Genomic DNA, 18,439 nt, shown 5'->3' with positions numbered 1-18,439 from the left:
AAGCTCTCAAGTTTTGCACTACTTAGCATAATAACACATTGAATCTATCCGATCTATTGTTGGAAGTAGAGTAAGTCATTGTGAAGCGGAATGATTGTGGCCGCGCAGAGGTTTTCGGAGTTTGAGGAATGCGCAGGATCTTGTGTCTGTGATTGGCAGCACCGTATAATCATCCCATTTATTGCAACAGCATCAACAATGGTCTCTGACATACGGATGTACACTCGTGTGGTTTTATTGTTTCCAGAGAGAAGGAGCACTCTGATGGGCTTATAATGACAGTGGAGGTTGTAGCGGGGGGTCAGAGCGGCGAACGCTTGACCCTCTGCTGAAGGACAAATGGTGTTTATTCTGCTCAATGTTACAGTCCGGGCTCTGGACAAGATGGATTCCAGAGGAGCAGTATTGATGAATGGCCTTTTAAAGCACATCTGTCTCACAAAACTGTCTCCTATTATTTTAACAGCCAAACCACTCATACCATGGCCACTTGGTAAACTCATTTGAGGTGCACTATAACGTTTTCATTGCTTATTGTATGTATAGAACCAGGTTTAGATCAATCTTGGCAGTGAAAAGGAAATCTTAAATAGTGCATTGTGGCAGCTTCTGACTGCGTTATAAAGTTGAGGCATTGCGTTCGAACTTAAGTGTGAGGTTTTTTGGTTTGTGTTGAGCCAAACAGTGGGATTTTGGTGAATTTGAGCCATGCTGCGTTCTGACAGATATGCAAACTCACATCATGGCTGCCCTTTCTTGGTCTTGAAGACACACAGTACAGCCAGACACTACGGAAACACAAACAACTGCAGTTGAATTGATTTCGCAAATTGAATGGGGGATCACAAGCGTCACATTTGTTTAGGTTGTACGATATCTTTTCCAAATGGATCTAGTTTAGATCTCTTCAAAATGTTCTGAAATGTGTGATTATTCTATTAAGTTAGCAGTTTGCACTTCTCTCAAATATTAATGCTCCTAGACAACATTATGGATATATTTTCACTGAATAATATCGATTAGAAAATGAAACATGCCCATAGCTGTGCCCCTCGCTCGCACGCTGAGATTCTGTCCACATATCCCATGTCTTTATATTAAAACCAAGAAGGACATGACCTTTTAGCAAAACAGTCGCCCCCAAACTCTCACACTCACACACACACACACACTGCTTGAACCCAGATTTCTGCATGCTCCTATCAAGTTACTGGTCTTCTGCAGCAGACCCGAAGGTAAATAAAAGAAAGCGTTGTACAAACACACACACAGGCTGCACACAGGAGTGCCCAGGCCCAGTCAATGTGTGAAATGTAGCACGCTGTTGAGCCATTTCCCTCCTGCAGATTAAAAGGGCAGAGCAGGAGTTGGGAGATGATTTATGGTCTGTGTAGTTTTCAGAACGACAGAGCGTGACCGTAGCAAAATCCTGCAAATGTCTCGAATTATATTGACACAAAGCAGAACATCACAATAAAAATTATCTCTATGACGTCTTGACTTGTATTTGGAGGAATTGATGAGAACTGTTTGTAGTGAACTACCTTGTTTAGAAGGCGAATGCGCAACAAGCGTTTTCTTTTTTTTTTTTTTTATCCATGTTGCAATGATGTTCCCTACTCAAAAACAGTGCACCTGGAGGTTTGTTTTGTTTCAGGCATGTTTGTGTAATCATGTAGAGTAATCAGTCTGTCTCCATAAGAGCTCATATTGATGTCATGAAGGGACCCCCCTTGTGGTGTTTTTAAATTCCACTCTTGACAGCCTCACTGGACATGCTCGGATCATTTCAGTCCTCATTGCTTCCACTATAAAGCATGCTTTGCAGATTTTATTTTATTATAACAAGGACAATGCACATTAATCAACGTTTCTGTAAATGTTGACAAAGCTGGGTTTCAACGGTCGTCCCTGGGCAAGATGTAGATCAGCAACCAATTCACAATAAAAACAGCAATCCTTATTAGTCTACTTAAAAATAGTAAAACAATTTGTTAATATGATTTCACACACAACCATATGGCAACACTCAGCACAAAAACTGGAACATAGAGTGTCATCAACAACATGAACACACAGGCAGCACAAAAGCAGCAGGAGAATATACGATACATTAATGGTTGTGTTCGCAAGTTTGATTATCCAGTAACCATGATTTTTAGCATCATTTTTGTATTTCTTAATTTATCAACATTACGACACAACATTACGACATTATGAGAAGGGAGGCCGACTGGCTGAAGGCACTTTTCCTGAGGGGAACTATCAGGCAGATCTAGTTCATGCTCAGATTTACAAAATTACAAACCACATTGGACTTTAAGAAACAGATTTGCATCTTGAAATTTTACCAAATTTCCCCAGTTTAACACTTTATATTTATCCAATATGCTACAGTGGTGATAACGGAAAGGTTTCATGTCCGGGAGTCTCAGAACCGTCTTATAGACAGAATAGATTGGTTTTTGCATTGTCTTACAGCCCTGAGACCAGCTGGTGACACAGTGCGACAGATGTGGCACTATAGTATTGAAAATAATTTAGCAGCTTCTGTGTTCCAGCTTCTGTGTTCTGATATACCGAAAGTTTGCAAGATTTCATTTAACTGGATTGACTTTCATGACATTATTTTAAATGTAAATTGTAAAATGTGTCTTTGAGTAAAATGCATGCAATCTGTTTTTAATATTTAAATGTAGACATGAGTTGTACAGCCATTTAGAAACAAGCTGCATAGTTTTAGAAAGTATTTTAGCTTCTTCCTCCTTGTCCTTCCATGTACATACAGTAGATCACAGTGTCATCTGCGTACATTTGTATCTCACATTCAGTGCACACATTGATGTAAAGGCTAAATAAAAGTGACCCCAGGATTGACCCCTGGGGTACGCCTACATCTAATATATGGTGATAAAGGTTTGATCAAGCGGATTCAATCCCTCTGGTGTGAACAGAAGATAAGTTCAGTGGTGCTGTATAGGCTTGGATTAGAAATCATTATTTTTCCTTTTTTTGTCCTACCTTTAATGTTTAAATGACAAATACCACTTGTAAAGTTTCCAAATTATTATAAAAGGCCTGAGTTATCCATGAGAAAGACCTTTAAAGGTACTAAAAAGTTTGGGGTAAATGTGGTTATTAAAAACAGGAGGCTGTTTACTTCTCTGTGTGTGTTCAGTTCTAAACAAGCATTATCCTTGACTTTGAACCGTCTGAACTCTCAACACTTTTTACTAGACTGAAAGAGCGGCAAAACATGTTTACCGGCATGTACGCACACAAAAAAGATCTTGAAAATAGATCATCCTACTAGATTTGAGGGCACAACCTTTTATTGTTTTGTTGTTTTGGACATGCATCCAACTTTTTGATCATTAGTCAACCCAATAAATGTGTTCTTTATACCGTCTATTCTCATTGATTTGAATGTGAACTGACGTGGCCGGCCTGCTCCCTGGTCCTGGTCCAAACTTTAATTTCACACAAGTCATTTTTCATTTATCTTGATCGGCAAAGCTGGAGTTGTTTAGCCTTTTAATCTTTATGGAAATGTAAACCAGTTTCTGTTGTGGGTGTTAGACAATACGTTACGTAATGCTGCAGGACACCGCGATAACAGCGGCGTCTTGTGATGGAGAGATGAAAGAGCTCCTGCCTTTTATTTCATTCAGTGAGAAAACTGGTTGTAACAACAAATAATTCAAAAGCATGAGAGGGTTTTGAGTTTCAAAAGACAACATCACATCAAATAGTTGCATTGTGAAGATCGTTTTATGAATGAAAAATAAATGCACGGTTTGGAGTGGATACAGGTATTTGTGGGATATACAGTGTATTATGGTACTGCAGTGTGAGGAATTTCCCTTTCATTTTCATAATAATAGTTATAATAAGTTCTCTTCCAGCTCTGTCTTTTTACTCTATCTCTGAACAGCCTCATCTTAACTTATAAGGCCCTTGCCACTGGAATCAGAACCAGAAAACTTTATTAATCCCATGAAGGACAATTCTTTGCAGTGACCCGGCCATACATACACACAGAACAAACATTTACAGTATGTGCCACAACGGTTCACTGGTTCACGAGGTCCAGCAAGACACAAACTGGGATAAATGAGTTTGAATAGTGATTTATTCGAATCACATGCAAGTAAAAACGCCGACCTGAGGACATTAATCTAAAACATGACGATAGGATGTGCCTCTGATCTGAGTCTATGATCTGAATAGCCTTTATAGTGACCCGACTCTTCCAGCACGAGGTCAGATCTCTCTGTCGGACTCTGAGGATTTGGAAACACACAATAACAATTCAAAGCACAGGAGATTTCATTACTACCACAATGTCTTGGGTTTAAGTTGATTCAGGTCCCATGATAGGGAATAAATGTCTCCTACCAAAGATGTCCAGACAAAGATAAGAAGATAATATAAGCCCCTTTACAGTATCGTTACAACTCTAGGACACAATTTGCCTTTCAAATCTTCAAAGTAATATTTTATTTACACTTTCGCCTTTAAGGTTTTCAAAGACATCAAATGGACTGGGCAGTTTGAGTTTTACAACCGAGCTCAGCTCAAACGATCCAGTCCATTTGAAAACGTTTTCTAGGATGTAAAACTTCAGAACGACAAGTTTCTGAAGACGCATCTAATTACCAAATATTCGATTACTTTTAAGTTTGAGAAATATCAAACACATGTCGTGTGTGTACAGTGGAAGCTGACCAGTCCCCGCTGTAAGCAGCTCTGTAGGAGGTCCGTCAGGCTACATTTACTGGCCCGAGTCGGACCTCAGGGAAGTATTCTGCCTGAGAGAGTGCTAAACCCAGACCCCCACTCACTCCACATCATAGTCCCCTCCCCACTGGCCGCTCCGCTTCAAACGCCCGGCCTTTCCTAGAACAGGCCGTCCATGTGGCAGCGGGAGGTGCAACAGGAGTACTGGCACCTCGGGTTACCACTCAGTTAAGTAACTCCAGAGCTCACGCACCCCTACATGCGGCGACACACCCAAAGACGCGTCCATCACACACGGACACACACGCATGCGCACGGCCAGCTATTAATACCAGCCCCGGAGATGCAGGTCATGCTTGTATTTGCATTTCAAATATGCCCTTTATTCCATCTTCCAAATAGTGATGCTGTAAAGATATTTGGCGCGGCATTAAACACCGTAGAGCTGTTCAGGTGGTCTCAGCCTGTTCTCGCACACATACGTACCATCATGCACCTGGGATCATATCCTTTTCTAATTAACCGCCACAGATTTCCTCCAGGTGGTTTGAAGCTGCTCAGTTGAATTTGTCTCTTCCATAAACCCCCATCAGGTTCTGGTTGATGTTTCAGATTCACTCTGTGTAAACTTTTCTACGCATTTCTCCCAGTTGTACAAAGGCAGCCCCCCCCCCCCCCCCCCCCCCTTTTTAGTTGGGGGCCCCACATACGCACTGTATCCATTTTCAACGATTCTTGGCTCGAATATTTAAACAGATGTGTACCTCAGTGGGTAAGACAAACTATGATATGTGAAAACAATAAAGCAAGTTTTTACCCAGTTCCAAAATGTTCCCGAATCTCCATTTCTTGTGTCGTGGCTGAAACGGTTCTGTTTAGATGTGAAGATGATAACTCTTTTTGTTGTCATTTCTTGTTGCTTAATTTAATACATTCTTATTTTGGAAAAGGTGCTCTACAGATACACTTTTTCATTTATAAAACGTTATGTAAGCAGCTCCTTGTGTTCTCACGATTCACTTCATAAAATGGGATACCCTTGAAGCTGAACCGCGGCTTAATATCGAGGCATGTACGACGTATTTTCTTTAGGACACTGATAACCCCCTCCTCTTTGTTTTTCTAGATGACTCCAGTTCGAGAAGTGACGGTGCTGCCAATGGAGGGTCTGAAAGCGTCCCGGAGCTCGCTGGCAAACTCGGTGAGAGCTCTAGACCTGCACAATAATGCGAGCGCCCTTTAGATGAATGGAATAGTTCTAAACATGTCACGGTGCTCAGTAGCAGGTTGCGGAGTGGGACAGTGTGCGCTGTGTGTGGAGGTGTTTGCTCAGATAATTGGCTGTGACACAGAACAGCGCAGTCTATTTGTGTGAGGTGTGATTCGGAGGGACGCATTCCTTCCTTTGCCCCTCGCAGTCTCCCAGGACCCCTCTGTCATGGAACTTTACCGCTCTGCCTTTGCTTGTTGTTATTCTCTTGTCTGTCTTTTACTGCCCCTCCACGCTTCCTCCGCTAGAGCCACATTTCTCTTGTGCCGCTCTGTTTTTATGCGCTTACGCAAACACGCCACACACTGTAGTCCTTATATAGATTTTGTTTCAAACTACACGGTCTTTCACGGCTCAAAGATTACTCTGATAAATGACATGCTGAATGCGTTAACGTTTCTTAATTTGCCAAAGCTGTAACAACAGTTGATTTTTGCCCACAACACTTTGCTCCTGTGTGGACTGTGTCTCATTGCGTGAAATACAAATGTCTCACATTTTCTCTGTCCATTAAATGTGAAACAGCTGCTGATAAGCTGAAAATTGATTTGCAAGCATCAAATCCAGCCAACGGGATTACTCTCCCAGCTCAGGCTATTCCCTTAACCATAAACTGGAGGTCAGCCAAAATTACTTCACATTGCAAATATCTGTTTGGCCGTTGCCGAAGACGTCTCGATTCTGTCTCTCTCGCGCACACAGACTCTTGTAGGCGCAAGTATAGGTCCAGTGTGTGTGAACAAAGGCGCGCTGCCAAAGGGTCAGCAGTATTTTTACACTGTGAAGTGTGGCGTTGAAGTGGCCCCTGAGACCCTGAACAAGCGTGGCCTCTGGGCCGCTCTCACCTCTCGTCGCTCTCCCTGGCCGTGGCCTCGCCGCTCTGTTCTCCAAACTGTTTTCCTTTCTCTGCACCTCTCCATATGCCCTCGCTCTTACTTTTCCTCTTTTATTGTTTTGACTTCAACCGCCTCTGGCTTCGCTTTTAGTGTTTTGCCCTCACTCGTAATCTGTCACTCCTTGGTGTCGTTTAAACTCAATATGAACCTTACTCTCCTGTGTTTCTACTTACTAATTGTGTATCCGAAGGTCATGGTTAAAGTCAATCTGCTTCTGAACACTTTTTGGTTCAGCGTGTTTGCCTGTTGCTCACCATAGACGCTTTCAGTCCTTCACTCCTCTCTAAATCTGCACCTATTCTTCGATCAACATTGCATTCATTTAAGATCACCGTGACCTGAGACTTTTCCCGACAATAATCCATCAGCCACGCTTTTCTCTCCCCTGACCCTCATCCACACTTCTCCCCTCATTATCTGATAGACCACCTCAATCAGCATGGTCACAGTTCAGCTCAAGTCCAGTAGCTGAGTGGACAATGGCGAAACCCAGAAGTGCCTTTGTTTCGTTGTCCTGCCGTGGTCGGGGTCAGCCAGGGGAGAGGGCTACGTTTCGCTGAATAATGCGGTCATGTGGAGATCTCCGGAGCTCTGCGCTAAGACCTGCCACGTAATTCTTCAGACTTGTTTGTTTTCTCGAAACCAGAAAAAATAACCCGTTTTAAAAGTCAGCAGTAGTTAGCGGCAAATTTATCGCCTGGGCTCATGGCTGTCCGCTGCGGTTAGGCTTGTAAAATCAAGCGCTCCTGTGAATGATTTCCTCTCCTCCCTCCCCATTGGACACTTGTGTCTCTTTGATGTGCGTTACTGTCAGTTGCTTGTGTTGTGTTTGAAAAGAAGGGTGTATCAAACTGATGTCATGTATTAATTTGTGAGAGACTATATTGAAGAGCAATGCATTTAATTACAGATTAGAGAGAATTTGCATAACTGAATGAAACGTCTTCTGTGTTGTGTAACCATCTGTTGTTTTATGAGCCTGTGATGTGGATTCAGTTCACCTCAGTGATGTTGGGTGTTTGCTTTTACTATGGGAGCCTTGTTAATAAGTAGATACGTGAGGAAAAATCAAAGACGCCAGGTCATTTAGGAGCTGTTACTGCGAGATGCTGGTTCAGTGGAAAATAATAACGTGTTTATTAGCGCGTTCTCATGGACATGTGGCCGATCCGTCGCGGTAATCTTTTGTGTCAGGAACAAGAGGAAGTGACTCAAAGATTGTGTCTCAAACCGAGCTATTAACTTTATTGCTGCCAATTACGTTGTTTATGCTACGATGCCCTGCGCCATGTGTTTCACCAGCGCGAAGTTTCCCCGGCGCTGATTGGGTCACGGTGATCTCATCCGGCCTGAACCAAAAGTGTAATCATGCTAAAAAGTCAGAGTGTGTTGTGTTGTTGAGCGTGTTTAGAGAAAATAACAAGTGCTTTAGCCGAACCGTACATGCAATGCAGTTGATGGGATTGTAAAGGACTTCAAAGGAATAGATTTCATGCAGTTCCACACCAGCGCAGAACGTCAGTGGAGCAGAAAATGAATTTGATGCATTAACCCTTTGTAGGCCGGTCATTGAAATACTGTGAAATAAATAATTTCAACTTAAGAGTCTTATTGGAGGACATAATACAAGTTTTTTCAACATTTTTCATTATCGTGCAGAAAATCATTGTGAGTAAAGATACAATATGTAGTTAATGTTCCTTTAAGGGGTAAAACAATACAAATGTTTACATATACAATATACAAAAAGTACTTTCAGCTCTTGGGAGGGTGCTACTATTCAGGAGGCGTTGTGTTTTGTGATATTGATGTTTGAATGATCACACACTTCATAGACAAGAGCTTCTGTAATGTGATTGTGCTTTACGTGCAGTGGGCGAGGTCAGTCACCTCCAATATTTGCCTAAAAAGGTTTCGAAAAATAACCTATGGCAACAGAAAAACATAGTCCTAGGGTTTTTTGGTTCTTTTGTCAAGAAAATACTGCAAGTATGAATAACAGGTGCAATGGGCATGTCCAAATATGGACAAAACAAATTAACTTTAGGTGTAAGTGAACAGGGCGTATGATCAAATGTGGTGCCTGCGATTTTCATGCTGTAATTTCAGTCATTTCACTACGTCCTCCAAAATCAACACATATACCATCACAATTATTCACCAATAAAATGTGTGAGTTTCATCAACTTACCATGGTTAGTTTTCAAGTTATGTAAAGAAATGTACGATGAATTTGTAGGGTGATCTCTTCTGATTGGCTGAGTGAGGACGACATGCGTCTTTACATTACTGATGAGAAATGACCAAAAATAGTCACTTGCCCTATAAAGGGTTAGGGTTTGCATCTGTATCTGTATCAGTGGGGAGAAAGTTAAAGCAAAGTATGACTAGTATAATGAATAGTATCAATTAATGCTAACACTTGTGGTTTATTGTGTTTTGAGAAGAGTTGCATGTAAAAATAAGCAAAAATATGTTGAAAATCATTAACCGATAATGCCACACAACAACCTTTTGTATTTTAGGTGTTTGTCACAGTTTGCGTGATTGCCTGGATAATGCTGGACATGCACTGCAGCTTTGCCACAGAGCCACAGCTGTGCAAACTGTCAGTATTGTGCAAAAATGTGACAAAACTACTTTGTGAATCTTGGTTAGATGAAGGATTCTGTTCATGTTGACATTGCTGATTAAATTTGTGATATATTGCGCAGCCCTAGAAGAAATATTTAATCTATTTTGAAAATGCAATATTTGTCCTACCCCGGTTTGGCCTTTCAACCCGCAGTGGTCACAGAGCCGCCGCACTTGGAGCCTGTGTTTGCTCTGTACACTTTTGTTTTCTGAGGAAACATACCAGACTCCCTTCTAAATGAACGAAAAAATATATATACTGATGAAAAACTAACAATTAACAATTTCTTTTTCCACTCAAAGCCAAACGCAATTTGCCTCTCAAAGAAAGGGCCACTGTGTTCGAATGGTTCCCCCTTGTAGAAATAAATAAATAATACAACGTGAAACCCAGCAGGCTTGAAATATTTCTGCAGCCTCCTTCTGTGTCGCAGGCTTTTCAGATAACACGGCTTTGATCGCTCTTTACGTCTAATAAAACTGTCACGGAGGAATTTGTGATGAATTCCTCAATCTTTTCCAATCGGTTCGGCCCAGGCCCCCTCGAAAAGACACAGAACAGAACACTGCTTGTAAATATAAAACTGCCCCGCAAGCCGTTTATCTCCGCCAATAACTTCTTCTGTTCTAGCCTGTTGTCTCATCTGCCAGGAGCTGTAGGCTTCATTCACAGCGAAAGTAATTGGAGGTCTGGTTATTCTGGTTATTCCGGTGATTTCAGCGTTGCAGAATAGTTTTTTTCTTACTATAATATCATGTTTATCTTAGGCATAATATCTTAGCATTTTATCGAAACTCGGCGAGAACTCAAAAAAAAAGTTGTTAAAAAAGTTCACAGAAAGTAGCACCGTCTCTCCTCTAAAACCTGGATGGCTGCCAACTTATTTTTTTTATTTTCAATATGAGTCAGGACTAGGTCGGCACAAAATTAAATGATTGCTAAATTACTGTTACCACAATATTAAGTGACACCTGTAGGTCTTCAATCTGAGATTGACACATTTGTTGCTAACACATTTTGCTAACAAAATCATTGCTACATAATGTGTTAGTCACTATTTTCCTCATACTTTTTTCCTTATTGTGTAAGTCTAATTTTGAAATAATTTGATAAATAAACACATTTCTTTCCCTTTTTTTTATGGAACGTACTGTACTTGCAATGGTTTAGTAACATTGTGCCATAATATTGTTGGGATATTCAACAAAGTAATTTAATCTTGCATTTTTCTTCTCATCTCATGCAAACCCTTGTCAGAAGATCTGACAGTAATCTGAGCAAGGCAAGGCAAGTTAATTTGTAGAGCACAATTCATACACAAGGCAATTCAAAGTGCTTCACAGTTGAATAAATATAAGAAAACAAATACAATCAATAAAAACATCAACATAGAATTAATCAATTACAGTAAGAGGCAAGAGTGTAGATAAAATACTTTCAGTTATATGCATTTTTAAGTCTTGTTTTGACTCGCTCTGTCTTGAGCACTATTTCGCTCTGTCTTGAGCACTATTTTTATGAGCAAAGCTTGACCTTTGCTTAAGACCACTGAATTGATTAAAATGTTGTATGAATGAGATCAGCGACATAAATAATGAACATTGAGTGAATATGCTTGTGTTTATCCACCCACAGTGCGGCCTCGCTTCACGCAGCCAGCAAAGATGAGGAAACGTGTCATCATTCGCCCGGTGGGCAGCTCGGTGCGTCTGAAGTGCACGGCCAGTGGAAACCCGCGGCCCGACATCGTGTGGCTCAAAGACAACAGGCCCCTGGTGGAGGAGGACAGCAGGGCGGCTGCGGGAGCGGAGCCAAAGAAGAAGAAGTGGACCCTGAGTTTGAAGAACCTCACTCCTGAGCACAGCGGGAAGTACACGTGCCAGGTGTCCAATCGAGCAGGGGAGATCAACGCCACCTACAAAGTGGAAGTCATACGTGAGTTATAAACATGCTTTACACTAGTTGATTTCATCCTGTGTCAAATGAAACAGAACGCATTTGGATTTGATGGAGGAAACCCAGGGCCAGATACAGCCTTCAGTATTGTCAGAGATTATACTTGTTACCTTGATAACTAACCTTTTTGAGCTGGCATTAGGGTTCCAAGCCTAAAAAATCGTCGTACATACTTCAAAATAAAATAAATCTTTTTGTCTTGTATCACCATGCACCTTAGGGATTCTGTGTTAATTTTCCTTGGATTTGTCTGTATCATTGTTTCATTATGTCGGGGTATGCCAGAAATACTCCCTCTAAATAAACTTATAAAAAACTATTAAATACAAGTAGATCCAGTACTCCATTTGTTTAGTTTTTCACACCATAAACCAGACATTTAAGAAGACATCCATGCATGCACAAAATGAATGTGTTTGGCTTTTTCCTGCCATGACACACCTCTGGGTCCTTTTATCACTCCCTTGCTTGCATATGAGAGATGTATTAATGGTAGACCTATATCTCCCCTCACTTGAAATCCCTCTTGGTCAAACAATAACATGTAGTGTTCTGTGTGGAGCAAAGAGCAGGGGTTTTTCCATTGTGACTCACAATAAGGTGATTATGCAAAAACCTTTAAGATCATATGACCCAAAACACCATAATTAGCTTTAGCCCATTTTAATGATTTGCTGGCACTGTCTGCTGCCAGATATCAGGCTTTGATTCCATTGTGCAGCAAAAAAAAAGGGCTGGTGTAGTTTGTAACATAATACTAGAACAATATTTTGCACTTTATAACTATTTCCTGTCCTTTACAAAGTGTTATCCGAGTATTAGTTCGTCTTGTCCAACAGTGACGTTTATTGATCGCTGCTTCTGTCAGTGCACCTCAGTGAAGAGTGGGAGGAATTTTGTTTTGAAGGTTTTGTTGCTACGCCAGTTGTGGTTCGAGTCTAAAAAAGGTGCTGTTTCAAAAGGTGTTTGTTCGAGCCAGAATGTGTTCGGTGATGAGTTGTGAGTGGTTTTGAATATATTAGGTTGTATTGGAAGGAAGCTAAAGCTTTCTTGATGCCGGGTGATTTAACGTTTTGCTGTGTAAAGCAGGAGAGATTTGTGAACGTGCTCCCCACATCTGGTCCATATTAAAGTACAGGTGGAGGGGTATTTTTCCCTGAAAGGTGCTCAGACATACAGTTCCGACAGTGAAAAGAATAGTATCTTTGTTCATATGGGCTTATATCTGTACCCGTTTTTCTTTGGAGCTCACAATTGGGTCCACAACTGTTACCACATAAGATTTTTCAGAAACATTCAAAAATAAGTCACTATATGTGTTTTAAATTCTCTATTATAGTTGACCAGGTGGGAGGAGTTTATGGTTGCTAGCTAAATATAATATATGTTTTTAGTATCGTTTTCAGTTCAAATGTAATATATAAGTAGTGTTTAATGTTATTTCTTATTACTTTTTCTAAGTTAACTCAAGGATTGTCAGATATATGTGTGTGTAATAACTAGATAATCGTAGTAATCAGTTATTCCAATGTGCCTTAAGATCACCATACCTTTGTAACATATTGAAGCCACATTATACTTCGAAACTGCCCTTTATGTGTCCGACGTCGCTCCTTTAAGAGAGTGTTGGGTGGAAGAAGAATCCAGATTATCATTTTATACAGTCCTACAATCCTCAATATTGGTCCTTCGAGCCGGATCCTAAATTCATTAACGATATGCAACATTACTTAAGAGGTTGATGAAATAAATAATGATTTGATCTTTTTTTTCGTTTGCAGAACGTACAAACTCTAAGCCCATCCTGACTGGCACCCATCCCGTTAACACTACTGTGGACTATGGGGGCACCACCTCTTTCCAGTGTAAGGTGCGCAGTGATGTCAAACCGGTCATCCAGTGGCTGAAAAGAGTTGAGCCTGGAGATGAGAACAAATTCAACTCCACCATAGAGGTATAAATCGGCACCTGCGCTTTCTTCTCTTCTGATGACCTGACCTTTCTGACCTAAGTATGTTTGTAACACAAGGTCGGAGATCACCGCTTTGTGGTGCTGCCCACGGGGGAGGTGTGGTCCCGCCCCGATGGCTCGTATTTGAACAAGCTGCTCATCACTCGAGCCAAGGAAGATGATGCTGGCATGTACATCTGCCTAGGGGCTAATACAATGGGATACAGCTTCAGGAGTGCCTACCTAACTGTGCTGCCAGGTGAGAGGATTCTATAGAGAAAAAAAACCCCCGCAAAATCACAACTCATATTTGGAAGTATTCTACACAAACTTGTTCAGCAGCCAGAGCAGTACTGATGATATTATAAATGTTTTTTCATGTCCCTCAGATCTGAAGCCGCCCATGACTCCTGTGACGACCGCCACATCCCAGGGACTCCCTTGGCCCGTCATTATTGGGATCCCAGCAGGTGTGGCCTTCATCCTAGGCACCGCCCTCCTGTGGTTCTGCCAATCAAAACGCACCTGCTCCTCCTCCTCTGCCTCCTCTTCCACACTCCCCGCTGCGCAGCGCCTACCTGCCACCAACCGAGACCGAGCATGTCCCGCACTCCCCACTCCAGCGACCAATGGGGATAAAGACTGCGTTTCATACGAGGACTACGTAGCCCATCAGCAGCTGCTCCTGGCACAGGGGAGCACGGCATTAGCTCCCAAGGTCTACCCGAAAATGTACACGGACATACACACGCACACACACTCGCACGTGGACGGGAAAGTGCACCAACACCAGCACATTCACTACCAGTGTTAGCAGCTTGGAGGCTAGCAGCAACCTGTGGCATTTCATTTCAGCTTGTACAGACTCACAACAAACTGCTTAGAGCAAAAGGATAACCACATTACTACAGTGTACGGAGGGAGAAGGGAATACAGGGCCTGCCCTCAATGTGCTGCTGCCACTTTGTTGTCAAATACATGGACCTATTCAAAACCCAGCAATGAAGAATGTAAAAAAGCAAGACAAAGACCATTATTTTTAAGCAACTTTGTAATACAAAAGCGCTTCTCATATATTTTTCCATTTGGCTTCCAAGTAACAGAAAACGACTTGAGGTAACAATTCATTGTGGTGCACGAGGACCGACCACAAGCCCTTGTAAAAGAACTATGCTGTTTTTCTACAAGCCTTCAAATATAGCAACTTGTGTATTTAGCGGATTTTAATTATATAGCACACACTACAGTTTCATCCTGGCTCATTTATAAAGAACAATGCTATATAACACATGTAACGTAATAGCTTAATTTCAGAGTGTACTTCGAACCGAGCCGTTAGAACCGCAAGAAGTAGACAAGCCTCTCTAAATCCACATCCAGGGAGAGACGAGGGCCAACAGCCGCTCTCTCCAGCTGCTGTGCGGACGCTGCGCGGAAAAGACGAGATGTCAGAATAAGTTACTGAGCAGGGGAGAGTCGGCGCTCCCTGAACAGATCCATTTCAGAAGCAGCAATGATATAATTCCAACATAAACCAGATTTTTTTTAATTTACTTTTCATTCATTACCGCCATGTTGAGGGAATCTTCTGAGTGGTAGTTCCTTCTGGAGGTGGCGTATCCGAGCTGACGTGAGAACAAAAGACTCTGGACATTTGAAGAGTGTAAGTTCTCACCTTGCGTCAGCAGGTTAACCTCCAAGGCCCGCAGCGCAAAGGGACCGTCAGCAGTGCAGCGGGGAAAAACGGTGCCTTGGAATACAATTGCTTCCAGATTTTACAGATTGTTGTTGGATCATTCGCGTGTTTCGGCTCATCTATTCAGAGATTTAAGGGAGACTTCATCTTTGACTTTGTAACATAAAGATGGGACGTAAGGCTCTTTGGGGCTGCTCAAAATGTTCGGGGACTGTACCTGTTTTTGCTATATAGGCCATGAAATGTTTATGGTTTCTTATATGAAAGAAGAAAGCCTGCAAGTGTATGGCTCACTTAGTACCGGTACTTGTACCTCTTAAAACTGAAATACTACCAACTCAAAAATGAATAAATAAATGTGCATATCTGACATATTCAAAGCTATATTAAGAAATTTTACGTCATACATATTCCCATGCTATAATTTTGTTAAAATTTTACATTTCAAAGTGCCAAATAAATATATAGAATCAGTGTACAGAAATATGTTTTTTTAATGTAAATAGCATACCTCATTAGCGCTGCATTCATACAGTAGCTTGCTGAGCTTTGCCCTTTTTGTTTTGTTTCCTTTTCTATGCCCCTATGCTGTTTTATAAGCACTCAAAGCTGGTGTCCAAACGTCTGTTACTCTTCATGGCTTAGTTTTGCGCAGTTCCCCAGGTGTCCGTCTGGATTTTCCTGTGTGTGCTCATAGGATAGACCACTATTAAATAACTGTGTAAAACAATACGCCGAGATAAGATTTAGGCCTCAGCTGTTGAGCATTACGGTACACTCCACAATGAAAAAAAAAAGTGTGTCCAGAGACGTCAGCACAACGACTCAGATGTGTAAATGCTGTTGGTGAAGTCATAGGTGAAGGTTAAGAAATGTACATCTGCTACACATGTTGCTGTAGCTCACTATACTGGAACTTCAAACAAGAAAAATGAATGTAAAATGTTGCTTGAATCTTTCATGGTTCAGGTAATGCTAATGTGTTTGACTTTTAAAATATAATTTTACAGAGCATTGCTCAGTTGTCCCAAGATTTGCTGCTAGAGATTGATCTGATTATTTGATCTACTATAAAACACACGTTTGTCATTCAGTCATATACTTTAAAGCAGTACTTTTTAACTTACCTTAATAAATCCTTTCCGTAGTCCCTTTGGGGATACTACAACTGGTGTCTCTGGCCAGAAAACCACAATTGCAATTCGCTGCCTACGGGTCGGAGGCCCCAATACACACTAATGGAATCACAAACAAGAAGCCGACAGGCTAACGGGCAAAGCTGTTTAAGTGGCGCAGTATTTACAGCCAAGTTTGAGTGAAAAAATTATCTCCATTGTGTAACTGGATGTACAATATCCCTCTCTCCCTTTGTCTTTTCAATCAGTGTAGTACTTACACTCTCTGACAATTAATGAGTAAAAAAACTCAACATGCTACGACACCTGCAGTGGCGCTTATGGCCTCTAGGGGCACGAGTTACTTAGTACTGCTTTAATTTTACGATAATACAATCCAAAAGCCTCCCTAATGCCTAAATTTTAAAGCACTCATGAATCAGCTCATACATAAAGAGCTTCCTCAAGGCATGATGTTTTTTCCTCAATTACAGACCAGGCCAACGTACAGAATAATAATAACAATAATGATGATCTGACCGGATTTTGTATCATTTATAATTTCAATGAGTTGGGTTTTTCACAATGAGTAAAAACCTCCACGTGTAGTTTGTTCAGGCACATCCGTGTTGTTGGGGCTTTTTTTTTTTTTTTCAAATATCAATGTTTTTCTTGTACAAACCTTTATCGTTCATTCATTTCATTTGTAAACTTTGTGTTAAAGCTTAAGGACTGCCATTTACAGACTGCATTAGACAGGTTTGTGCACTTCTGCTACCACTTGTATGGACATGGTGTGAAATTAGAGTAGATCATAGTACGAGTGTTTTGGACCACACTGTTAGCCTTAGCATCATTAGCCTGTTTTTACTCTCAAACAAATGTACATTATGTGTCTAATTTATTGTTTCATATAACTGGGCATTATACTGCATGTTCATGTTGTGTTATAGTCAGAATGTAAGCTATGTAGCAAATACCATGTTCATGTCATTGTAAGATACTGTATTTATACATGATAAATATACAAAATTTTATCAGTTTAATCTTTGTATTGACAATCCTGTACAGTCTGTTGTCATTTAGGTTATAATTGTGTCTCCTTTTTGTGTAATCGTGTTACCTGTGCCATTAAAAAAGTTACAACTGTGTTCTTTTATCTGTGTTGTCCTCAATTTTGATAACACTGATCCAAAGGTCCAGCTTCTGGTGTTTAATGTAACCTTGAGTCCGTACACTGGTGTAAGAATGACTGTGAATGGGTGAATGATGTAAGAAAATTACCATTTGTAGTAGTAGTAACTATGTAAAAAGTACTAGTACCAATTTAAGAAGGTTACATTTAAGAAGTTGTCATACCCCCTTTTTACCCCTTGTTATTCTGTTGATGTTTCATACTAAAAATGTTTGAATTGTAATTTGTTATATTAGAAAATCTACACTCTAGCTTGTAAAGAAGCTGTACTGCTTTTCTCCTGGGAAGTGAATGAAATTATAAATGTTCAAGAACAGCACAAGTGTAGTCAAATTCAATAGACCTGCTGTTATAGAGTTTCAAAACTTAGTCACAATGAGATTTTTTTATTTTTACATATTTTTTCCACAGAAACTTGAAATGTCTTTATTGAATGGATTATTGTATTGTTATCAGTATAGTTTTTGGTGAGAAAAGAGAAGCAACACGCTAAATGTTAGAGGTGCAGATGTTGAGAAAAATCCCCCCAAAAAAACTTCAAAAAGGCTGATGTCCAAGATATCAGTATAGTCAGATCAGTTTATTTTTTAAACTTTTGGGTCACATTTTATTGTTGCGGTTTTGTCGCATTATAGTGTAAGTACATGACAACTTCAGGAAGCTTTTTTTGTTGCTCTTTTGCAGATGTTTTATGTCACATTTTCATCTCTTTTTGCTGCTATTTCGATGCTTTTTTCCATGAAGTTTTTACATTTGGATAACAGCAAACTGTAGAAAATGTGCTTGTTCAGGTGGGGGTTAAGAAGTTAAGGCTGCACCACAAATGGCTCAACACTGTTCTGTCCTAATCATCTCAAATTCAAGTCCCAGCTCTGACAATCTGCTGAATGTCTCTCCGCTTTTCACCCCCTTCTTGTCCTATAAAGACTATGGGCCAAACAAATCCATTAATAAAAAAGAAGAAACACTCTGAAGACGTATGAAA

At 40.7% G+C, this 18,439-nt stretch overlaps 2 protein-coding genes across 2 annotated transcripts in view; both read left to right on the top strand.

Moving 5' to 3' along the window:
* The window catches only part of fgfrl1a (fibroblast growth factor receptor like 1a), a 63,078-nt gene extending 46,859 nt beyond the window's left edge, over positions 1-16,219 (top strand). Inside the window, exons 4-8 of the mRNA XM_079556099.1 lie at positions 5,867-5,941; positions 11,177-11,476; positions 13,279-13,451; positions 13,527-13,707; positions 13,838-16,219. Coding sequence (XP_079412225.1) covers positions 5,867-5,941; positions 11,177-11,476; positions 13,279-13,451; positions 13,527-13,707; positions 13,838-14,262 — 1,154 coding nt within the window. The 3' untranslated portion in view covers positions 14,263-16,219. The remainder of the gene's footprint in view (positions 1-5,866; positions 5,942-11,176; positions 11,477-13,278; positions 13,452-13,526; positions 13,708-13,837) is intronic.
* The window catches only part of ocrl (OCRL inositol polyphosphate-5-phosphatase), a 97,063-nt gene continuing 91,091 nt past the window's right edge, over positions 12,468-18,439 (top strand). The window contains exon 1 of the mRNA XM_079556095.1: positions 12,468-12,472. The gene's annotated coding sequence lies outside the window, so the exon portion shown is untranslated. The remainder of the gene's footprint in view (positions 12,473-18,439) is intronic.

Source organism: Gobius niger, assembly GCF_951799975.1.
Source record: "Gobius niger genome assembly, chromosome: 5".
In the NCBI taxonomy this organism is placed as follows: Eukaryota; Metazoa; Chordata; class Actinopteri; order Gobiiformes; family Gobiidae; genus Gobius; species Gobius niger.
This window is presented reverse-complemented; position numbering and strand designations above follow the sequence as displayed.